This window comes from Bufo bufo, chromosome 4 (genome assembly GCF_905171765.1).
Source record: "Bufo bufo chromosome 4, aBufBuf1.1, whole genome shotgun sequence".
Lineage (NCBI taxonomy): Eukaryota > Metazoa > Chordata > Amphibia > Anura > Bufonidae > Bufo > Bufo bufo.
The window spans coordinates 80084845-80110233 of NC_053392.1; the positions used below are offsets into that span (position 1 = coordinate 80084845).

Below are 25389 nucleotides of genomic sequence, written 5' to 3' on the forward strand. Positions count from 1 at the left end.
ACTGGCGGTCTTTGCTTCTGCGCTGCAGCAGTGAGGTCACCGATTACTCCCATCTCTGGCCGCAGCGCTCAGGTGTAGACTTTTGGCAATTTATTACTGTATCCCCACTGATTGGGACCACCGGAGTGGTGGCTGTGGAATGGCAGGGAACTGAGCAGACATGTTACTGCAGCTCAGGTGCTATGCGCTGGAATGTAAGCCGAGTGCAGTAACTTGGCATAGTCACTACAGAGAGAATGGAGCTACACCAATATCTATAACCCGGAAAGCCCCCGCTGTTAGCATAAACTAGTGACAGATCCGCTCATCACAACACTGGATCACTTTCACTAATCCAGCTTTAGTTTTGCTAAAGCCTTATACAGTGCATGCAGATGAACCCTCCTATTCATGACTTCACGGCTCGATCTACCCCCTGCTGCTGAAGGACAGCTTTTTTCCTACTGCAATCAGAGGCAGGGAGAGCCAGGAGCTCATGAATATGAGGACTTATCGGAACGGGCTGGAGCTGTCAGGAGTTAAAGCAGCGTGGCAGAGTCCCGTTAAAGGCTATGGACACCTTTGTGCACTAAAAATCAATAACCCCATATCTTATCGTAATGCAGCACATAACAAAATTGCATTTGTTTACTGGTATCAGCTTTGCCTCACATGCTCTCAGAAACACTCCTCTATGAGACTCACTGTTCAGATGTCTCAGGCTGTGGGTGATCCTGTGGATTTCACACGCAACAGCACAGCTCTGCTGTCCCGCCCCCACATCCTGTTACACAGCACAGCTCTGCTGTCCCGCCCCCACATCCTGTTACACAGCACAGCTCTGCTGTCCCGCCCCCACATCCTGTTACACAGCACAGCTCTGCTGTCCCGCCCCCACATCCTGTTACACAGCACAGCTCTGCTGTCCCGCCCCCACATCCTGTTACACAGCACAGCTCTGCTGTCCCGCCCCCACATCCTGTTACACAGCACAGCTAGCAGCCCCTTACATATAGGCTGCTGGAATTTGCAAGTAACTGGTAGTAAGATTTCATTCCAGTCCACAACATGGTGAGTCTTACAGTATGCTACAGCCTGTAATCAGCAGATCTATTTCTCACTTTCCATTCTGTAGAAAGTCCATTATTTGTAGACACAATAGATATTTCTGCTGGTAACGTTAGTGCAGCGATCTACAGTCAGAACCGTGGCGTTCTAAGCAGGATATAGATCTCATTACTGATGCTCTCACTACCTGCACTCTCTTCTGAACACAGTATTGTGTGCAGTCTGCACAGTGAGCGCTCACTTGTCCCACACAGATTAGTACAGTGTGACGACACACAATGCTATGTACACATAGAAGTACATGTGGGGGGGGTTGATTTATTAAAACTAGTGCAAAGGAAAACTGGGTTAGTCGCCATAGCAACCAGATTCCTCCTTTAATTTTCCAATGAAGCTGTGTAAAATGAAAGGTGGAATCTGATTGGTTGCTAGGGCAAATATGATATATCTATAAAGAAAAAAAAATGGCCGCACTCTCAAACACTTTATTCACCCCTGTGTTCGCACTGTTTCAGCTCATTCACAGAGTCTCTTCAACCTATTAGCTAAAACTAGTGTTGAGTTAACTTGTGTTTCAAGTTCTGCATGCCAGGCTCAGGTTATCTAAGAATTCCGTTATGGATTCTGCTACCACGGACCATAAGGGTGCATTCACACGTCCGCAACTGTTTTGCGGTCTGCAAAATGCGGATCCGCCGAACTTTTAGATCATGGGACGTCCCAAAGCAGTCCACGGAGAGGGAACAAAATACTCGCCCATGGAAAAACGAGATTTTTGTATAACTTACCAGTAAAATCTCTTTCTCGCTCTTTCCTTGGGGGACACAGAAGACCTTGGGTATAGCTCATCTCCATAGGAGGTGTGACACTAAGTGAAGACTGTTAAGCCCCTCCTCCACAGCTATACCCTCAGCCTGGAGAGAGAGAGAGAGACTGCCAGTTGCGTGTCCAAGTAGTAAGAAAAGGCAAAGTCCAACAAGGAACCAACAAGCCAACTACCCAACGGGTAACAAAAACTCGGAACCCGTGTAGAGAAAAACAATGAATGGGTGGGTGCTGTGTCCCCCCAAGGAAAGAGCGAGAAAGAGATTTTACTGGTAAGTTATACAAAAATCTCGTTTTCTCGCCCAGTTTCCTTGGGGGCCACAGAAGACCTTGGGACGTTCAAAAGCAGTCCAAAAGGGGAGGGACCACAGCTCCAAGGCGAAGCACCCAAAAGGCATCAATGAACCGCCGCCTGCAGACCCAGGCGGGCCAAGGCAGCATCTGCCAAAGCCAGAGTATGCACCCTGTAGAACTCGGTAAGGCGTGCAAGGAAGACCTGTGGCCGCCTTGCCCAAATGCATGGCCGAAGCCCAATGCCTCCGGCCCAGGAGGCACCGACCGCTATGGTGAAATGAACGGTGACACCAAAGGCAGAATCCTGCCCTTGGTGCGGTAACCTCAGCAATAGCCAATCTGATAAAGCGGAGGAAAAACCCTATGCACGGACCTCCTGGAAACCCAAGAGGCCGAACGTCGACAAGAGTCGGAGATCTCCAAGTAAAAACGGCAAGACCCAAACAACGTCCAAATCGGTGAAGTGTTGAAGCGAAAGGCAAACACCACCTTCAGAAGGAAGGAAGAAACAGGATGTAGAACAGCCCTGTCCTGTGAAAAGACAGAAGGCTCGGAACAAATAGGGGCCCATTCAGGCACCCGTCAGAGACACGACTGATACGGAAACACAACAGTACAGGACAGAAGGGGTAGACAGAACTTCTGTAACGGCTCCAAGGACAAGATTGGAGCGCCGAGAGCTCAGTATGTAGTCCCCAGGGCGGTACCGAAGGACAGTACAGAGGAACCAAAGAGCTACTCCGAGGAAGAAGGTCTTGACAGGCCCAGAGGGCCGGGGAACGCTCGAAGAGAAAGAACAGCGCCGACACTTGACACCTCAAGTAAAGGAGTCCCAGTCCAAGGTCCAGGCCGGACTGGAAAAAAGACAGAACCATGGGGAGAGAGTCAGAGTGGGGAATGCACAGCTTCCCACAGAACCCCAGACAAAAAACCCTAAGTCCTACGACAGATCCTCGACAAAACACAGCCAGGAGTGGACAGTAGCGAACCCGCTGGAGTCGCCTGGCAAGCTGGCGAAAACCCAATGTGATCAGGCGCATACCAGTAACACGGGCAGAAGGGTCGACAAAACTGGTCCTGTCGGCCCCCGAGCAACGTTGTCCCGTATCTACCCGAGTGTGGGAGCAGAAGGACAGACGGAGAGGAACCAAAGGGTCCGCCCAGCATCCGCTAGATGCCAGGACAAGACAGGCTAAAGTCCATGCTGATGTAGCCACGTTGTACAGTCCCGGTGTGGGAGCTCAAAGGACAATCTGGACCGAAAGGTAGTCCCCTCCAAGTTACCGAGAAGGTAAGTCTACAGCAGGACCATAGTCTTAGAATGGACCACGCAATCTGCACTCAGCGGGAGGACAGAATGCGGTAGACTCGGTAAATAGGCACACAGCTAATACAGCCAATGTGAACAAGGGAGACAGTACGAGGCCAAAAGGAACACCGGAACCATCCACATGAACAACCATGCTCTCCCCAGAGGGGAGGACAGTGAAAGAACAACCTCTGAAGTCTGGCGGGGCAGAAGCCACATCGGAGTGATCTGTACCGAGCGGGAGCCAAACAGAGCCGGCGAGATAAGGTAGTCGAGACAGAGGCCGGCATAACGCCCTCCAACCGAAAGGAGGAGGAGTGGGCAACAGGGAAGCCATAGGACAGCTCAAAAGCAGAACCCCGCTACACTGAGACGCCCGGTTCACCGCCTCGCAGAAAGCAAATACCCTGAAGAACCCAAGGCGGAGGTCCTCCAGACCTGGGTAATCGAGCACCCAAGAGAAGTTGGGTGACCTTCCCGAGAAGAGCGGCCCGAACCTGGTAGCAGATCAGACTGAAGCGTAGAGGCGCCAAGAGGAAGGACTCATACCACACTGCATCCGAAGAGGAGGAAATTGCAGCAGGCAAGGGAACCGCAGTCCTGCCAGAGCCAACGAAGAATTCGAGGGGCGCTGCAGACAACAGCACTCTCGACCATGTGACCACTAGTGCAGGGAAGCAATGCTGCGGAAGGACGAATGGGCACGCATCTAGGACCCACGAACACTCCCTGGGATGAAAGGCCAACTAAATGAACCACCCAGCTCGGTGCAGCAGAGAGCAATAGAGCCTGTCCGGGTCAGGTGGACAGAATGAACTCCTTAGAGACAAGTGCAAGGCTTGCGGCAAGCATCGTATCCCAAGAAAACAAAAGAATGCCGCAGGAAGCAGGTGAGGCATACGTACGAGCAGCCCCGTAAGCAGTCAGAAGGCCAACCCACCTACAGGAGGAGAAGGCATACACGGCCCAAACAACGCACAAGAACGTCCGCTCACTGCAAAAAGGTTACTCAGCGAAAAAGGGGCTCGCCACAGAGTGCCACAGCATGTACGGAATTGCAAAGTGCAACCTGAAAGGGAGTTATGCACAAGCCTAGTATAGCATGCGATGGAACGCAATCAGTCCGCCCCGAAAGGGGAGAAATTGTACCTGGCAAACTGCAGTCGGCAAGAGTGCAAAGGCCCGTCCCAAAAGGGAGTGATGCCTAAGGCCGTACCTACTTCAGAGAAGCAGGACATACCCTATAATCCAGCAGGAACGCAGGAGGTCCACCTAGTGAAAGGGGAACATGCACAGGGTTATCCTAGCATTAAGTGAGTGTGCAATAATACACCCAACACTGAACTCAGCGAGAGTGCAACTACTCTGCCAATGAAGGGGGACATGTACAAGTCCAGCACAGCCATACAAGGACAGCCGTGAATCTCATGAGCGTGCCAAATTCTGCCCATGGAATGAGGGGTGGTCACGCACAAGGCCAGCACCGTATCCAATGGAAGTGCAAGCGTTCCACCCATGTTAGAGGGCCATTCTCATGGCCAGCAACGTATCCGGTGAGAGTGTAGCATGCCGCCCAGAAAAAGGGGGGGTAATGCACATGGCCAGCATCTCATCCAGGGAGAGTGCGAGCACCCCGCCATGTATGGGAGTCATACACATGGCCAGCAACGTACTGGCGAGAGACAAACACAGTCAGTAAGAATGTGTGTATGTCGCCTGAGGAAGGAAGGCATGCCCCTGGCTGGCAGCGAATCCAGCGAGAGTGCGTACACCGCCCACGGAAGAGGGGTCATGCATATGGCCAACAGTGGATCCAGCGAGAGTGCAAGCACCCTGCCATGTATGGGGTACATGCACATGGCCAGCAACGTACCTGCGAGAAAACAACCACAGACAGAGGGATGTATGTATGCTGCCTGAGGGAAGGAGGCATACCCAAGGCCGGCAGCGAATCCAATGAGAGTGCAGCATACCGCCTATGAAAGGGGGTCATGCCTATGGCCGGCAGCGAAACCAGTGAGTGCAGCATAGTACATAACATAGTACATAAGTACATCATAGCACATCAGTGAGAGTGCAGCATTCCGCCTATGGAAGGGGGTCGTGCACATGATCGGCAACAGATCCAGTGAGAGTGCTGCGTTCCGCCTAGAGAAGGGGGTCACGCACATGGCCGGCAGCGAATCCAGTGAGTGCAGTATTCCGCCTAAGAAGGGGGTCATGCACATGGCCAGCCGGCAGCCAGGGAGAGTGCAGTATCCCGCCTAGGAGGGAGGGGGGGGGGGCAGGGATGCACATGGCAGGCACCATAACTGGAGAGATGATTAATGCTGCCTACGGAAGGGCCGCATGCACTTGGCCAGCGCCGTATCCTGGAAGAGAGCAAGAAAACCGCCTAAAAGGGGAAATGCCCTAGCAGCAACACAGGCTGGGAGCGCAACACCATGCCGCCTGTGGAAAGAGGTCATTCAGACATGCAGCACTACTGATGAGGCTGCAGCGTCCTGCGCAGTCCAATAGAATCAGGTATCATTCATTATTATTATTATTTATTTATTTCATTTATTTTAAACACAGCCTCTCTGAGGCTAAAGGGGAGCCACCATATAGGGGCACAGATCGTCTGAGAAACAGGAAGAAGGGGGGCCAACCATACAGGCCCATTGGGAGCCGGCCTGTACCCAAAGGGTTAACAGGGATCCGGCCTGGAGGGCGGCGCTGCGATCCCCTGGGGGCGGAGGAACCCCCAGGCGGGAAGAATTCGCACCTGGAGAAGTTCCCGCCCCCTCCACCAGAGGCCGGAATTTTGCAGCCTAGTAGGCCGCGAAGCCGTGGTCTAAATTTGCGGCGCCAGGCCCGTTATGTACCGGCACCGACGGTCAGGCCCAATGCCGGCCGCGGGAGCCCACCCTGCCGGCCGGAAGAGTCAGGGGCCCGGAATGGCGGCCTAGCAGGCCGCGGAGCCTGGGCTAAAAATTTTGCGGCGCCCGGCCGCACCGGAATGTTGATGCTGGCCGGAGGCAAGGCCTTACTCCACAGCCGTCAGGAGCGGGCCTCAGGCCTGAGCAACACTCCGGTAAGGAGATGGGGGGACCCAGAGACCGGGTGCCCGTGCGGATAGAGGAGAAGGCAGGCGACGGGCAGAAACTATGTCGCTGCTTCTGCAGCTAGCTGTGGGGAGACAGCCACTAGCTGCATGTCCTATGGGGGCCAGGAAGCAGATTGTCGCTCTGCGGCACCCCAGGGGCCAGCCTAGGTCCAGCAGGGGAAGTGTCCAGAGGCCCAGTATGGGGGTCAGGCACGCAGGAGACCAGGGTGGGGGACGTAGGGCTGGAGAAGCCACTCTCACCATAGCCGTAGGGTCGCCCCTTCAGCTACTGGCACCGTAGTGGCAGGACGCTGGAGAGGCACTTGGCGTGCGGGCGACCCTTGCGCTGGCGGGATGTAGGGGAGCTGGGCTGCCCTGATCCACCTTGCCTTCTGTGGGGGAGGCAGCAGTGTGGGTGACCGGCACTGGCGCAGCTCAACCCTGGGAGAACAGAGAGGTCTAGTGAGTCTCTGTTGTCCCTGATGATCTGGAACAAAAGAAAATAAAAGTAAAAATCTAAAATTTAAAACAAGGAGAAACCAGCCCTGCAGAGCAGGGAGTGTCTTGCCTCCTTGGACACTAAGCAAAAACTGGCAGTCTCTCTCTCCAGGCTGAGGGTATAGCTGATGGAGGAGGGGCTTAACAGTTTTCACTTAGTGTCACGCCTCCTATGGAGATGAGCTATACCCAAGGTCTTCTGTGTCCCCCAAGGAAACTGGGCGAGAAAACTGCCCTCACGGACATGCAGGACACCACTGCCTACAAGACTTTACGGCCCAGGGCAGCATCTATCGATGCCAGGGAGTGCACCTGGTAGAATTTTGTGAACGCGTGTAAGGAAGACCATGTTGCCGCCTTACACAAATGGATAGCTGATGCATGATGGAAGAGAGCCCAGGAAGCGCCAACCGGTCTGGTTGAGTGGGCTGTGATTTGAGGGGCCGGAGATCTGCCCCGGGAACAGTATGCCTCCATGATTGCCAAACGTCACCTTAGAAGCGGCGCATCCCTTACGAGGACAGTCAGGAAGCACGAATAACGAATCCGTGCGGCGGAAAGAGCTAGAGACGGCCAGATAGATCCTCAGAGCACAAACTACATCCAGCTTGTGAAGAGAATGCTCCCTAGGATGCGAGGGAGCTGGGCAAAAGGAAGGGAGTACAATGTCCTCGTTAATGTGGAAGGCCGAGACTACCTTCGGTTGAAAAAGGTATGGGCCGGAGCACCGCCTTGTCCTGATGGACTAAAAAAGGGTTCCCTACAGGAAAAGGCTGCCAACTCTGAGACACGCCTGATGGATGTGAGCCACCAGGAATGCCACCTTCCAGGAAAGAAGACGCAGCGACACCATCCGAAGCGGTTCAAACGGAGCCGATTGGAGTGAACCTAGAACGAGGTTCAGATCCCAGGAAGGCACGGGAGGCTGATAGGGAGGAAAATATGAGCCACCCCTTGGAAGGTTTTAACCGAACCTTTCGAGGCCAGAGGGCGCTGAAGCAAAATAGACAGTGCTGATACCTGACCCTTTAAGGAGCCAAGGGCTAGTCCCAATTCCAGACCGGAGTGTAGAAAGGAGAGAATTGTGGAAAGAAGCGTAGAGGAGGGAGATCCGGCTTCTGTGAGGAATGTAGATAGGACTTCCAAGTCCTGTAGTAGATTTTTGATGAGGCTGGCTTCCTGACTGATCATGGTGTGAATAACCCCATCAAGGAAACCTCGGCGTTTTAAAATGGCGGTTTCAACAGCCATTCCATCAAACAAAGCAAATCTAAATGCTGATGGAAGGCAGGTCCCTGAGAGAGCAGATCGGCCCTGAGTGGAAGGGGCCATGGTGTGTCTGCTAGGAGGAGGATGACGGCAGGAGAGGAAGAGGCTGGAACACATACACTAGGGAGAACTCGTTCCACGGTGCTACCAGAGCGTCTGTGGCGCACGCCTTTGGACCTCTTGTGCGAGAGAAAGTGGTGGGAAGTTTGTGGTTGAACCTGGACGCCATCAAGTCTACCTCCAGAAGACCCCACTGGATACAGATCTGTTCAAACACCTCCAGGTGCAGGGACCATTCCCCAGGGCCCAGAGTCATCCGGCTGAGAAAATTTGCCGCCCAGTTCTCCACTCCCGGAATTAACACAGATGAAAGAGCTGGGACACAACTCTGCCCACCTCAGGATTTTTGCAGACTCCCTCATCAATGCAGGGCTGCGGGTACCCCCCGGGTGGTTGATCTAAGCCACCACTGTGGCGTACTGGCCGGCCCTTCAGGAGTCAAGATCGCCCGTTGGAGCGGGCGGGAGTGGAATTGTGCAAATGGAATCGCTTTGAAGGAAGCGACCAGAGCCCCTAAGACTTTCATACAGCAACGGATAGATGCCTCCTCCATGTCCAGGGTCATCCCTAAGAACGCGAGTCATCTGGCCGGGGCCAGGGAGGACTTCTGGAAATTCACCAGCCAGCCGAACTGAGTGAGGGTATCCAGAGTGATACGAAGGCTGGCCTCGTTCTGGGCCAGGGTTGCCACCTTGAACAGAATGTCGTCCAGGTAGGGAATCAAGAGTGATGCCTCTGGAGCGAAGTAGGGCAAGTAGGGGAGTGAGGACCTTCGTGAAGACTCACGGTGCTGTTGCCAGCCCAAAGGGGAGGGTGACAATCTGGAAGTGATGGGGCCCTAAGGCGAAGCGGAGAAAGCGCTGGTGCTCCTGTGCAATGGGGACGTGTAGGTACACGTCCTGAATGTCTATGGAGGAAAGAAATTCTCCCTGGACCCATGAAGCAATGATAGAGCGAAGGGACTCCATCCGGAAGTGTTGGACTCGGAGGAACCGATTCAACATTTTGGAGGTCCAAGATAGGCCTAATGGAACCCTCCTTTTTCGGAACTACAAACAGGTTCAAATAAAACCCTGTAAATTGTTCTGTCCGAGGAACCGGGGAGATCACTCCTCAAGCTATGAGGGAATGAATTGCCTGGAACAAGGCGGAGGCCCTCTCTGCTTCCTTGGGAACCTGGGACTGGAAGCGCTCCGGGGGAGAGGAGGTAACTCGATTTTGTAACCCGATGCATTTGAGATGTGGGCCAGTCAAATCTCCTGATAAAGGAGGAGACGGGGGCGCACCATCATGCAGAGGCCTGTTTGATGGCCACAGAATGGGAGGATTGGGACTTAGGCCGCCAGGCCGACTGAGACTTAAAGAAAGGCATTTTCTTCTGTACCTGTGCGATAGTGGCAGGAGGCCCCCTGATGCTGGCCGCGTACCCGAGGTACGGCGAAAGGAATGGCCCAGTGCAAACGAGGACCTAGCACTAGGGGCATGCTTGGACTTGGTTTGGGGAAGGAACGTACTCTTCCTGCCCGTGGCCTCTGATATTATCTCATCCAGCAGGGTACCAAACAAGCAGGACCCTGCAAAGGGCAAACCTGAAAGGGATCGTTAGGAAGAGGCATCTGCCGCCCATACCTTGAGCCAGAGCTCCCGCCGCAAGGTGATGGCGAGGGCTGAAGAGCGGGTTACCAAAGTACCCGCATCCAAGGACGCTTCACAGAGGTACTTTCCTGCCTGAACAATCAGCACACCCTGAGACTGGAGCTCCGCCAGAGGGAGGTCAGACACCATACCGCGATGTAAACTAAGCGCCTGAGACCTCCTTAGCCACCCAGGCAGAGACAAAAATGAGACGCAGGGCAGAGCCACTTGCGGCAAACAGGGACTTAGTCACTCATCTCCATCAGACGGTCTACTGGATCCTGGAGGGAGGAGCAGTCGGCTACCGGAATAGCAGCATTTTTGGCCAGACATGCCACTGGAGGATCCACCTTGGGAGGCGGAAGCCCATTTTGCCACCGACTCCGCCTGGAAGGGATATAGTAAATAAAGTTGCTTAGGTGGAGCAAAGCGACGATCTGGGTGGTCCCAGGCCTTAGCAATGACAACAGTAAAGTCTTTATGTAAGGGAAATTCCTGTCTGGAGCAAAGGAAAGACACTTCCTGGCTAGTGGAAGGATGGGTTGTCTTGCACCTGGAAGGTGTCCCGGACTGCAGTTACTAGGCTATCCACCATGGAAGCAATCTTAGAAGATTGTGCCGAATCTATGTCAGATAGTGAGTCACCAATCTCCCCCACGTACAGAGGATATGTCCGAGCGAGATTCAAAGGGGGGTTGGAGAAGCAGAGAGAATGGTGTCCTGCTCTGGTCCGCTTCTGTGACAGCCTGCTCCTGAGGGGCTCGCCCAAGGAAGGAGAGGACTTATCAACCAAGCGACCCATGAGTGATAGGGTGGATTGGGATATTTTAGCAAGGTCCTCCACCGCCCGGGACAGGGAATGTGCGCAGCTGGGTTCCACAGAATCAGAGTGGTCATGGTGCTGCATAGGCTTGGGGGGGGGGGGGGGGGGTCAATGTTACCCCAGACTGAGCGCACGCGGAGCACAGGGTCCAACTGACCGCGAGGGAACTTTAGACTGCATACAGTAAAGGCAAAGTGTGTAACAATAGGCAGGTGGGAGTCATTAGTGGGATCAGACATTGCTGACTAGGCCTGAATGACTAACTCAGGGCTGGGGAGGGTGTAAGGGTACGTCCTACCAGCAACCGAGGCTACCCAGGCCCTGTGCTTCCTTAGCGATGCAGCTGCAGTGAGAAGCGCGGGAATGATAAGAAACAGGGGAGAGAGGCTGCCCTGGTCCACATTAACTTCTTAAGGGAAGGATGGCCGATGAGGGAAACATACACAGGCTACACACCCCGGGAAAACAGAAGGGCTAGGCAACTCTGTTTTCCACCTAATGAGAAGAAAGAAAAAGAAAAATAAATAAATGAAAATACCGCCCTGCAATGTGCAGGGAGGTCTGCCTCCTATGACACTAAGCTAAAAACTGATATGGGGATGGTATAGCCTGCAGGGGAGGAGCTATCACTTTCTAGCCTAGTGTCGCCTCCTAGTGGCAGCAAGCAGCTGTACCCACGGTCCTGTGTCCCCCAATGATACGGGCGAGAAAAAAATGATAATTGTTTTTTTTTTGTCTCATTATGGGACTTTTACCTTTATAGGGAACCCATCATCCTCTTGCACACGACCGTATGTATTTTGCAGTCCACAAAAAAACTGATCCATAAAAAATACCGATGACGTCAGTGTGCATTCCGGATTTTGTGGAACGGAACAGCTGGACCCTAATAGAACAGTCCTATCCTTGTCTGTAATGTAGACAATATTAGGACATGTTCTATTTGCGGAAAGGAAATACGGAAACAGAATGCACACAGTACCTTCGTTTTTTTTATGCGGACCCATTAAAATTAATGGTTCCGTATACAGTCCGCAAAAAAAAAATAAAAGAATGAAAATACGTTCGTGTGCAAGAGGCCTTATGCTGCCTTCGCCAATTATGTGGCTTTGGAGTACTTACTGTTAAATCACTGTACTGCCTCCCAGAGGAGAGTCAGTCATTCATGAGCTGCCCTCCGCTGATTTTGACAGTTTTTGCCTATGAATCTGCAGGTCGTTTCAGCTGAAATTAATGTGTCCGACACTACTTTATGCTGTCCTCATTGCGAGTTGTTTAAGGTTCCCTATGAAAGGGTTTTCCCATCTCAACAGTTGTGGAATAGCAGGTCCGGCTCCACCTCCGAGGAAAAAAATTAGAGCAGCTACGCATGCGCAGCCACCTTCCATTCACTGTTATGCATAGGGTGCGCTCCTTCACTTCTGGGACCCCCTCCCATTTCCAGAACGGAGCCCCGAGGTGGTATCCACACCTGTCTGCATTTGCGGCAAATCTTAGCAATATGCCACAAATGTTGAGATAGGAAAACCCCTTTCATAGGTCAATGTACGACTAAGGCTGGGTTCACATCATGTTTTTGTCTTACGTTTATCATATACAAAAAACACATTAAAAGGACGCCTCCGACAAATACAATACAGTGACGTCACTATATAGAGTTCCACTGTATAAAAAAAAATTAAAAATAAATAGTACACGTTAATGTATACTTTATGCTTATCCATCCTGGAGAGTCCAGCAAAAAATAGTCTACTATACTTTTCCATCCTTTTTTCCTCCCAACATATGTTAAACAGAGGGCAAAACATGATGTAAACCTGGCCTGCAATGTGTAGGAATGTGTTGGGCATACCTAGGATATGCCCTAGGAGAGATTATCACCATACAGATCAGGCTGACAGAGGGCAAAAGGTGCACCCACTCACAAGACTATCTGAAGGACGCAATTCTGCCGGTGTTGAAACGGCCACAATTTCAGTTCTCTCAAACCCCAGCCATTATAGCACAGGAGTGTCGCCACCCTGCAGAAGCGCCACACGCACGCCACCCTGCAGAAGCGCCACACGCACGCCACCCTGCAGAAGCGCCACACGCACGCCACCCTGCAGAAGCGCCACACGCATGCCACCCTGCAGAAGCTACATCGTACTGATGTGACTGTACATCATTTTGCGAGAAGGGTTTATAAATGTATAAAGGACAGTCAAGTAGAACTTTAGACATTGATGGCATATGGTTAGGACATCCATGGTGAACATGCAATCTCCAGCAGATAACTAAAACCAACTGTCAGCGGTGCCAGGATGGAGGGTGGCACATCACCAGGTGACACAGAGGACCGTCGCAGTCAGAGAACTGCACCCTGTCATGTACAGTGATGGACAGAATACATTACCTACCAATAGGAGGAGCTTGGTACCTTTCCACAGTTTTTCTTTGCCTTAAATTATACGGCCGATCGTTCTCTTCTCCTTCAACCTCAGCTTCTTCATCCCCGTCTTCACCTTCTTCATGGGATTCTGCAGAAGACAAATTAGTTTTTATCTAGGCTTCTACAAGTCTTAAATATGGAAGCCGTCAAAGACAAAAGAAAAGTATAGTCCATTTTGACAGGATAGGCCAGAAGTATCCCAAGCGGCACCTCCCAGTGAGTTCTATATACGTCCCACAGCCTATATGACGACCTAACTGTGGTGCCGTTCAGGGCAGAACCTGCAGCTTCTGACAGACACCCTCCGTCTGCTCCGCCTGACCTCCATGTGTGGGAAAACGTTTGTCAGGTGCCGTACCCTTAGGTTTTACAATTATGTCAGTTGGGAGATGTGCATGCACCGCGCCATGCGACGTCCAAGCTCCTCCCACAACAGTTGAAAGTGATGGGACCCAACCTGCACTTCTTCATTCCCCTTCTACTAAGCTCATCCGTATAGGCGGCTGGGAGCTGCAGTATCAGGCAGCGTCACATTAAATATTACAAACATCCTGCTTAATCGGCAGGGCCCCCGACATCTGACCCCACAGGTCAAACACTAACAGGCGATTCTAAGGATAGGACGCCAAAAATGTAATTTTCGGAAAGAACATATGACAATTACTGGTGCACTGAGATTAAAGGAGTTCTCTAAGACTAAAATACTGATGACCTATCCCCTCTGATCAGTGGAGGTCTGACACCAGGGATGCCGGCTGATCAGCTGTTTGAGAAGCCAGCGGCACTTTCCCTAGGCCAAGTGACGACACGTTCATCAGTCACATCAGCCTGGGTGAAGCTCAGTCCCATAGAAGTGAATGCCAAGAACATCCACTATACAATGTACAGCACTGTGCTTGGTGAGCAGAGAGAAGGCCGTGGTGCTCAGGGGGGGTTCTGGTGCCTTCGCAAACAGCTGATCAGTAGGAGTCCCGGGTGGCGGACCCCACCGATCAGATACCGATGACCTATCAAGTTATTTTTAATTAACTTTAACAAGTTTAAAGTGGGGTCAGAGGTGCTTTTGTGAAAGGGATTAAGCTGGAAATCCACTGCACAATCTGCACATCTCACATGTGGATTTCCAGTGGACTTCAGCCACACACTCCTACAGAAGGACCATGCTGTGGAACTGAAAATCCACAACAAACGCACTTTTCCATGGCAAAAAGCTCCTCCAACTTTGGATAGATTTTTCGTTGCACTGTAATTCGCTCTGGATCTTTGGTGCTAAATACACAGCAAATCTGCCACATCTGAACACATTCTTAAAAGCCAAAAAGGGGACATTAAGCCATAAATAAGATATGCAAGAGACCTTCAGAAACCTCCTCTTCCTCCTCCTCTTCCTCCTCCTCCTCCCCCTCCGAGGACTCTTCATGGCGAGTTTTGATTGGGTAACTGTTTCTTCTCAGGCTTTTCCTCCTTCCCTTTACACGCGAATACATGTCCATATTCTCCTAAAATAAAAGGCAAATGATACAATAATTCTCATGCCCAACTTCCCTCGCCTCTTCAGCCATCACAGATCTACTGGTGTAGGGAATCTTACAGGCAATGCTCCCGGGAAAAGCACACAAGTCGGTTTTCTTCCTTCAGGAGGACAGCCATCGGTGGCACTAGAAAGAACACTTTCTTCCTTTCAGAGGAGAGATAATTTGCTCATTTTTGAACAAGAACTTATTAGCATCTAGTATCAGAAACATACCAGATTAATGCTACTTCCACACTCGCGTTTGGTGCGGATCCGTTCAGATAATACAACCGTCTGCATCTGTTCAGAACGGATCCGTTTGTATTATCTTTAACATAGCTAATACAGATCCGTCGAATACCATTGAAAGTCAATGGAGGACGGATCAGTTTTCTATTGTGCCAGTGAAAACGGATTCGTCCCCATTGACTTACATTGTGTGTCAGGACGGATATGTTTGGCTCAGTTTCGTCAGACAGACACCAAAATACTGCAAGCAGCGTTTTGGTGTCAGTCTCCAAAGCGGAATGGAGGTGGAACGGAGGTAAACTGATGCGTTCTGAGCGGATCCTTTTCCATTCAGAATGCATTAGGGCAAAACTGATCCGTTTTGGACCGCTTGTGAGAGCCCTGAACGGATCTCACAATCTGAAAGCCAAAACGCCAGTGTGAAAGTAGCCTAACAAACATTCTGGATTACTGGACAGATAGTCAGACATAAGATATCCATCCACTGAACAACCATTTGGTCAAGAGCCATCGTCCCCAGGTCCCTTACCGAAGGGCCCGGTTGGCTCCACTATTTTTACGGAGGGGGTCAGACACGTGGCCGCCTCTGCCAGTCTGAAATCAAGGCTGTTCCCAATATCCGTTTCCCTCCCCAAGCAGTAATGGAGGGGCCATCAGTAGACCTCTCTGAAGTCAGCGTTCTCCACTGACCAGTCTCATTCTATGGCCAGATTTAAACATCCAGATGAACGCATGCTACATGGTGACAATGTCATCACACCACCTGCTACACCAACGCTGACTGCAATCTGCAGGTGCTTCTACCACTTAAAAAATAAATAAAAAAAATCCCTTTATATACTGCAATATTTTACACAATCCCTACAAAGCGGTGAAAAACGTAAGACGATGTAGTCCCCCCTCTCCTCTATTTTTTGTCTTAAGACATGGGTCCAAGTAAGCTAAACCTCACTGCATAATAAATATCCAGGTAAAGAGAGGAGACACGGGCTGAGCAACGGGGAAATTATTGGAACAAATATTCATTCCTAATAAGTGGCCTGAGTAAATGCTGCCAGCAATCGTCCAGCTTACCTTGCAGCTCCGCTGGTAAACCAAGAATCTATATGGACAGGGATCAGCAACCTTCGGGAGCCCAGCTGCTGCGACACTGCAACTCTCAACGTGCACATTCACTCCTGTAGAACTGAATGGAGGATTCTGGGAGTTGTACTTTCAGAAGCGCCAGAGGTTGCTGATCCCAGCTATATGGGGAAGAATGATTGCGGTGGTCATCCTACAAAGGAGACGTCTGCTGCAAGCAATTAGTGGGGGCGAACAGTTCATTCCCAATAACTGCCTGGCATCAGCCCCTCACACTGACCTGTAATCGTTATATACCTACCTCCTCACTCTTCTCTCTGTTTACCTGTATGCATTATTACACCGCTTCCTGTCTGATCATTTCTTGTGCATAAATTGGGTTTTACCTTTTTTTTTTTATGGGGCTGAATGGGTTAAAAATAATAAAAAGCAGCATTAATGCATTATTTCCCCCACTGCAGTTCTGATGTACAAGTCCACCCCCACACACAAGAATTGGCCAAGCTGGCATTTCCAGCCAATCACAGATAACCAACCATGGGCTGAGATGGTAAGTTGGCATTTCCTGTGCGTCTAGCTGGGAGCAGGAAGTGGAAAGCCGCGTTGTAAGGGCAATGGATCGGTGAAGTAGGAGTGCTTTTATTTATTCTTAACCCACAGTTTATATATAAGAGGACTCACAAATTCGGTGTCAGTCCACATGCGCAGCCGCTCCACCTCTCTGGATTTACTGCCCCTCCGGATGTTGATATTGTCCATTTCCTGGAGTACCGCCTCAGCAGTGCTAAGAGATGGAGGGAAAAAATACAAAAACTGGTTACATATTTGCCCTTGTGTCACATTTTATTAACCACGAGATGCTTTTGTTCTAGTTTTCAGTGGCAATCACAACAGTTGGTGGTTTTGTTTGTTTTCCCCTTCTACATTTTCTAGAAATGTAATAATCATTTGCTGAAAATGACGACGCTGCCGAACACCCACTTGATTTGGGGACAGGGATTTTCAGTAACAAACAAGCAAAACATCCTGAAAGTGGAGAAGATGGTTAAATCCTTACAGCAAATGATAGGGATCCCAGTAACGAGACCTGCACCGAGTAATGCTTTATCATGACAGTTCGGGTACTGTCACACTTGTGTTATTCTTTTCCGGCAGAGAGTTCTGTCCTAGGTGCTCAATACCGGAAAAGAACTGATCAGTTATATCCCCATGCATTCTGAATGGAGAGCAATCCGTTCAGGAGGTCTTCAGTTCAGTCATTGTGACTGATCAGGCAAAAGAGAAAACCGTAGCATGACGCTAGTGTGAAAGTACCCTTCGGGTTGAGCGAATCGGGTTCAGATTGCTGTATCCGAACTCTATTGTTTTTAAAAATTTTGTTAAGAATATCGCCTCCGTCCTACTGTAAAAAGTATTGCCTCCACGGAGGTCTTTTCGAAGTTTCAGCAAATATTGCGAGACTTACGTCATCTCATCTCTATAACTAATCTATCTATTCGCATAAATTAACGTATCGGAATACAAAGCTGAACTTGGCTTTGGTAATGAGGCACGAGTTCGGCTTTGTATTCTGATACAGTAATGTATGCGAATAAACAAAGTGACGCGTGATAGAAAGGATGCGTGCTGAAACTTCAGAAAGACCTCTACGCAGCCAGTACATTTTACAGTAGGACGGCGCCATTATTCTTAATGACGTTTTTAAAAGAATCTGGTTTGGTTACAGCAATCCGAACCCAATTCGCTCAACCCCAATGATAAGGTCTATAAAAGCACTGCAGAATAGGTTAGTGCAGGCATAGCCAACTGCGGCCCTCCATCTGTTGTAAAACTACAACTCCCACCATGCCCTGCTGTAGGCTGATGTACAATGTCCGGTACTAAACCAGGAGCTAATCTAAACTACAGAGGCGACGAGCTGCTGGAAAATCGGTTGAAAAGAATTAAACAAACGACATAACCCTCCTTTCATGTTCCTGTCTGGGTTTAGTCGGTCTGCTCTTTGTAAAATCAAAGCCATGATGGAGAGAGAACAAGATTAAATCGATCCCGGTGATCCCTCAGGTCTTCAAAGAAAGAAATATTTAGCGAGCGCTCGGCAAGACATGTGCAAGGAGACATCGCTTGTTTGAAGTGAATGCTCTATCAAAGACTAAGGGTACCCCGAGGAGCAGCGAGCCCCTCAACCAGGATTTAAGCCTGAAAGGGCAAAGCGTCTACAAATGACAACGCCACTTTAGGTACTGTAGCGTTGCCAGTGTTTTTACGTAAAATGTATATAGGTATGTGGATAAAAGTAACTTCAGGGGGCACACAATGTGGAAGAACATATGAATATCTCCACCCGTCTTGCTAATGATGGCCCTGCCGGTCAGCTGCCCAGTCATAAGACCGCGCCTGACACCTGTGTTCTTCGCTGTTCATGCGGCAGCGAGGAATCACAATTCTCTGCAGTTTTATTACTGGAATGCTCACTAAGAGCTCATGTATGCATTTTTCAATACAAATCATCCTAGGAACATTTTGTTAAAGGGGCAGGCACATACATACGCAATTTTAGGATGAGCTACTGATGGCCAATTGCTTGAATGGCTGTTGTGTAATGCTATAACGCCCCTGCAAATTAGGAATGTTTGCATCACTGGCGGAGAGAATCCTTATGACAATACTTGATACCGCTCTCAAAGTGCGTGTCCTGGTATAGCAGAATGGCGTCCCACCACTAGTTAGGCGCCTTTGCCCCTTTAAAGCGACACCTTGCCACCTGATGCATGAGTGTTAACACAGCTCTCTACATGTTGACTCTCATACGGTTGCAGCGCCCTGCATGGAGGTTGGCTGGTAGTGCAGGGAGAACATGGGCCCCCATAGTTTATCTCCACAGATTATATTACTCTTCACATACAGCGGATATCACAAAGCTCTCAAACAACCTATGCATGTCATGATAAAGAGCGCCACTAGAGGGCAGCGACTGCCAACAGTGACGGCTCCGCTCACCTGTTCACAAGCTGATCAAACAGCAGACTCTGGTTCAAGCTTTCAAATCTATTGCTCTTCGACCGGCAGCTTCGTCTGACCTCTCGACCGCCATTAATACAGGAATGGTCGACGTTCCCCTCCTTCTCCACGCGGCGGCTTTTAAGAGCTACAATAACACAAAAACACCATAAAGTGAGCAGTAAGAACAAGTACTTCATTTCCACCAGCTCTTTGCTTTAGAACAGACTACTAAAAACTAGCAAGAAATAATTCCACTGGGACTGAGGTCATAGAAAAAAAAAAAATTATCTTCTGTAGGTCACAACTGGGTCAGAGGCCTTCCAGTTGTTAGAGAACTACAATTTCCAGCATGCCTTGAGCTGGGAGCTGCAGTTTGAGTCAGTATGATTCGGCCAGGAGTCATAAAACAGCTCTCCATCTTGGCTCAGAGGGGACACCCCTTTAAGACTTTCATATGTCCTAATAAGACACATGGACAGGGTTCAACTGCAATACTAAGCACAGCCACTGTACAATGTATGGTGCTGTGAGGAGCCGATTGGCGGGGGTGCTGGCACTTGGACCCTTCAACGATCTGATAATAATTACCCATCATGATTATGGGTCATGCTTCCAGAAAACCACTTTAAAAAAATAAAATAAAAAATGTAATCTTTAAGTGGTTTTCTGGAAGCATGACCCATACTCCCTCCCCCCCCCTTCTACTGTCTGTAGATTGACAAAAGAAGAGGGTAGAGCAGGGTCTGACTACACAGGGTTTGTAGTCTGTTACCAGGGAAATGTATACATAGGAGCTAAAGAAAAACAGAGATTTTGTTCCAATTACAGAATTGCTTTTTTGCATGACAAAAACAATAGTTGCAAAAGCTGGATCAGTAGAAATACTCACACAGACTGCTGTGGCTGTTTGGTAAAGTAGCACCAGACTGAGATAATAACCTAAGACAGAAACAAATAGATTAGACCGATTCAGCCCTGTAACAAAACGCCTTCACAGGAGTCGTGCTGTCCAGTGATGACTGACGGATCCATTATAATCAGTTTCAGAGTAGATCCAGAAATATTCCATTGAGGGTCCATTCACACGTCCGCAAAATAGGTCTGCATCCGTTCCTCAATTTTGCGTTACAGGTGCGGACCCATTCATTTTCAACGGGGCCGGTATGTGCAGTCCGCATCCACTGATCTGCACCTCCGTTCCGTTTGTGGACCGCACTTGTCCGGTGATGTGCGGTCCACAAAATGCGGAACGCACATTACCGATTTCCATGTTTTGCAGATCCGCAAAACACACACGACGTGTGAATGGACTAGGGATCGACCGATTATCGGTTTTACCAATATTATCGGCCGATATTGAGGATTTTGAATGTTATCGGTATCGGCATCTATTTTGCCGATATACCGATAACGTATGTGGAACACAGAACGCGCTGCTCTCAGCGCTCTCCGTGTTCCCTCAGCAGCACAGGGGAGAAGGAAGCAGTGTCTCCTCCCCCTGTGATGCTGCCGCCGCTGCCAATAGCAGAAGAGGAGACAAGAGGAGGGGAGGGGCTGTGGCCGCTGCGCCACCAATGAAGATGAGTCTTTCATTAATTCATATACAGGAGGCGGGAGCTGGCTGCAGAATCACATAGCTGGCTCCCGACCTCTATGAACGGCAGCTGCGGTCCGCGGTAGTTAACCCCTTAGGTGCCGCGGATCGCAGCTACCGCTCAGAGGTCGGGAGCCGGCTATGTCACTCTGCAGCCAGCTCCCGCCTCCTGTATGTGAAAGAGAGGTATCTTCATTGGTGGCGCAGTGCGACCCCCCCCCCTCAAGCCCCCTAGTATTAATCATTGGTGGCGCAGTGCACCCGCCCCAAGGATTAATCATTGGTGGCAGTGGCCACAGTATCCCCTCTCCCCTGCTCCTCCGATCGGAGCCCCAGCTGTGTAATCCTGGGGCTCCGATCGGTTACCATGGCGGCCAGGACGCTATTGAAGCCCTGGCTGCCATAGTCAGCTCCATGCTGCTGTGTGCACAAAGCACAGAGCGCAGCAGGGACAGTGTGAGCTCCTATTCACCCTGATAGAGATCTATCAGGGGGAATAGGACAAGGGTTCTAGTCCCTAAGGGGGCTAAAAGTTAGTAAAAAGAAAAAAAACACAAAAATATTAAGTATAAATGAAAAAGATTTACAAAAAAAATAAAATACACGTTAACAATAAACATTAATTTTCAGCAGATTTGTGTAGGAAATTTTTTTTTTCCTCAAAAATAAAAATACCCAGAATATTGGTATAAATTATCGGCTATCGGTCTGAAAGTTTACAAATTATCGGTATCGGTATCGGCCCTAAAAAATCAATATCGGTCGATCCCTAGAATGGACCCCAACAGAACGGAACTTCTGCAAATTTTCTGTTCGTATTTGCAGGCAGGAAAATCCGCAGTGGAATAGGGCGGCAGCAAAGTGGATGAGATTTCATCCAAATGCAGAAGAAAATTTCAGCAGCTTTTCTAATCTGTAGCATCTGCAAGCCAAATGGGTTGGATGCAGATTTTCCCCATTAGGCAGGGTTCACACGAGCGTGTCCGGATTAGGTCCGGATGCGTCCTGGTGTGTTTACGGCAAACCTGCGCGAGTAGGAATGCAATTGCAGTCAGTTTTGACTGCGATTGCGTTCCGATGTTCAGTTTATCGCGCGGATGCAATGTGTTTTGCACGCGCGTGATAAAAAACAGACTGTGGTACCCAGACCCGAACTTCTTCACAGAAGTTTGAGCTTGGGATCAGTGTTCTGTAGATTGTATTATTTTCCCTTATAACATGGTTATAAGGGAAAATAATAGCATTCTGAATACAGAATGCATAGTAGGTGATCAATTGAGGGTTAAAAATAAAATAAAAAAAATTAACTCACCTCCTCCGCGTAGTTCCCGGTCTCTTTACTTCTTTAATGATGAGCTGTCGGCTAAAGGACCTTTGGTGACGTCAGATCACATGCTCCAATCACATGGTACATCACGGTGATGGACCATGTGATCTGACGTCACCAAAGGTCCTTTAGCCGACAGCTCATCAGAAGAGACTGGGAACTACGCGATCAAGAGGAGAAGGGGAGTTAATTTTTTTTTAACCCCTCCAGCGCTATTTTACTAAGCATTCTGTATTCAGAATGCTATTATTTTCCCCTATAATCATGTTATAAGGGAAAATAATACAGTGAAGAGACTGTCACCTAGCAACCAGGCGTGAAAAATCGCACCGCATCTGCGCTTGCGGATGCTTGCGATTTTCACGCAACCCCATTCACTTCTATGGGGCCTGCGTTGCGTGAAAAACGCAGAATATAGAGCATGCTGCGATTTTCACGCAACGCACAAGTGATGCGTGAAAATCATCGCTCATCTGAGCAGCCCCATTGAAATGAATGGGTCCAGATTCAGTGCGGGTGCAATGCATTCACCTACCGCATTGCACCCGCGCGGAAATCTCGCCCGTGTGAACGCAGCCTTAAAGGGGTTATCAAATAGCTAACCCATCCCGCCAAAGCCTGGGCCCCTCCAATAGATTATACTTACCCTGGGATCCAAGTCGCTCCTGAACCCTGCCGCTGCACGGATCAAAACATCCAGCGATATGGGGGGGGGGGAGCAGCAAATAGAAGGCCGCGATGGGGGCGAGCCTCCCTAGCATCGCGGGCGACACTAGGGAGGTGCGTCCATGTCGCAGCCTGCTATTGGCTGCTCCCCACATTGCCAGATGCAGCAGCTGCGGAGCGGGTGTCGGGGGGGGGAGGGTAAGTATTATCTATATGAGGGCCATGTTTTACACATTGGATAACCCCTTTAAGTTCAAATGAGAAGTCAAAATCTTCAACATTTAATTATATGACTTCACCTACATTTTTTAAATCTATTTTTAACAATTTTTCAAACAAGGGAAATCTACAGCAAAACGCACAATTTGCCACAGATTTGTGAACAGCGCTCCTCGCGAGGACAACGGCGTACGCCGTCAGGTCTCACAATGACACAAGGCAGTTGACCATCTACCTGGATCTCCTGGTTGACATGCTCCATCCCTCCCGCTGTTTGGCAGCACGAGGTTTTGGGCTCTCTTTCCGGACAGGCTCGGCATGGTTACACGCTCGCTTGGCTGGAGGAGATAGCTGACTGTCACTCAAGCTGGCGTCGCTGCAGGCCTCTTTCTGTAAAAGAACATATATAAAAATGTAAATTGTCGATTTCTCATCAGAACTATATTTCAAAGAAAATGACTCCATTTGCAGAGCCCTTAAAGTAGTATTCTCATCCTGCCCAGCAGACATGCCCTGTATAGGACAACCACAGACTAAGGCCTCCTGCACATGGCAGTTACCCGGCTGTGCCCATATTACAGCCCGCCAACAGCAGCTCCGCAATATACCGGAACACGGATGTGGGGGACAGAAACCCTACAGAAGCACTACGGAGTGCTTCCATGGGGTTTCTGTTCGTATCTCTGCACGGCGAAAAACTAGTGCATGCACTACTTTTTTACGGTGCGGATCGCAGACCCCATTCAAGTGAATGGGTACTGCCTCCGCATGCGGCGCCCTATGGTCGGTGCACGTGCATTGCAGACCGCAGCATTGGCCAGGCCGGCACACGTTCGTGTGCATGAACAAGGGCTGAACATGGCGCTGATCAGGTGTCCTCACATGTCGTGTGACCCTGGCGCACATTTTTTCCCCCCAACTTTTCGCCGAGTTACAGTTCCTCCTCAATCACAACATCTTTGCTGACTGTCAGTGAATGCGAACGCATCTAGATCATGGAAACCCATGTAGATTTTATACTTTGAATGAAGAAAGAAAATAATTAAACACCTAGAACAGGCTTCCGGGTATGTCCACGCGGACTGGAAATCTGCAGCCGATCGCAGTACCGGCCATGTGAGAGATCTGTGCGCAAACTGACCTACGAAGCAGATTTCCGGGTATTCGGCTGCAGAGAGTCATTCCAAATAAGCAGCATCGCCACATACCATTTCCGTGGTGCTCCCACCCTGCCATCTCCATGAGCCTAGCCGTTTTTTGGCTCACGGCCTCTAGTAAAGACGTGTCATGTACACATGTGAACGGTTTAGAAATTTCCAGCCAGCGAGGACCCAAAAACCGTAGATCCACCACAGACGTGCACCAGGTAATGCTCCCTACTCCCCATCACACATTTTGACCTTGGATTGGAGGGTCACTAGAGATAAATCTCTACGTGGCACACGTCATAATGGGATAGCCGTGTCTACGAGCAGCAGACACAAGACAAGTGTGGTCTCATCCAACCAACACTGACCCATAAGGAATGGAGGACATCGAAGGCCCATTCAGGAGGCCTCATTTTGATGGTCGTCACATGGCCATATTTTCACCTTCCACGTTGCGGCTGCAAAACCCGGACGCTCCACTGTTTAAGTCAACTGAACTTCGCCCTATAGTGGGTCACTTGGACTGAGGGGCGTCCGGGTGTCAGACAAAACATGACAGGTAAAAATGAGATGATTTCAACTAAAGCTGGCCATACATTAGATCTTTCAGGTGGTTAGAATATATTCGGCACCAATCACTTGAAGGGAGCCTTACCGGTGGCCACTATGGGAAGTGTACCAGGGCATTGGAACGAAGATCCACCACCGGTTAAAGTAATCAAAGCATTGTTAATACTTAACCCTACAACCCGTCCTGTTACCAAACATTTGGGCTCCTCTAGGACGGCAGCCGTGTGAAGCAACCCAGCAAGACGAGTATTGGGCAATCTGAACAGGATATCCTCCACAGCCTGTAAACGACGCCGGAGGAGAAACCTGTCCACTGCACTGACAGTGACGTAGGGGGCCGCTTCTGTGACTACTGGGTAAGAGGGGGTCCGCCGGAATGGAGAGGTGCAGTCTAGCTGTGATCTCAAGTGAAACAAGAAGACCTGCAAGACTATTAGGAAAGCTATGGCGGGGGTGTCTGTTCTGATGAATGGGGAAGTGGACAGCAGGGAGGGGAACACCACTTTACACTGCTAGGAGCTCTATACAGATGGCGGGGGCTCAAACAGCACTTCTTTCCATGAAGCAGGCATTTTACGGCCCAGGCTTGTCGTTTCTGGCTCCTAGTCATTGCCAAGGCTGGCCATACACGCCGGCTGCAGACGACCATCTAATGTGCAGGAGGCCTCCTGACAGCAGATACCTGGGGCGGTAGGGAGCAGCCATGTTGGATTTTAATTCTTGGACTGCTGAATTACA

The 25389-nt window shown here is 49.9% G+C and overlaps 1 protein-coding gene across 4 annotated transcripts in view; it reads right to left on the minus strand.

The window, feature by feature from the left end:
* Positions 1-25389, minus strand: part of ATAD2B (ATPase family AAA domain containing 2B) — a 136151-nt gene that overhangs the window by 94915 nt on the left and 15847 nt on the right. For 2 of the 4 annotated variants that reach the window (XM_040427409.1, XM_040427408.1), the window contains exons 2-8: positions 23169-23323; positions 20017-20066; positions 19125-19272; positions 16806-16908; positions 14871-14957; positions 14637-14778; positions 13248-13367 (exon numbers count right to left, since the gene is read on the minus strand). In XM_040427409.1, the coding sequence (XP_040283343.1) occupies positions 13248-13367; positions 14637-14778; positions 14871-14957; positions 16806-16908; positions 19125-19272; positions 20017-20066; positions 23169-23323 (805 nt within the window). The remainder of the gene's footprint in view (positions 1-13247; positions 13368-14636; positions 14779-14870; positions 14958-16805; positions 16909-19124; positions 19273-20016; positions 20067-23168; positions 23324-25389) is intronic. The other 2 variants (XM_040427412.1, XM_040427411.1) reach the window with 1 other exon arrangement.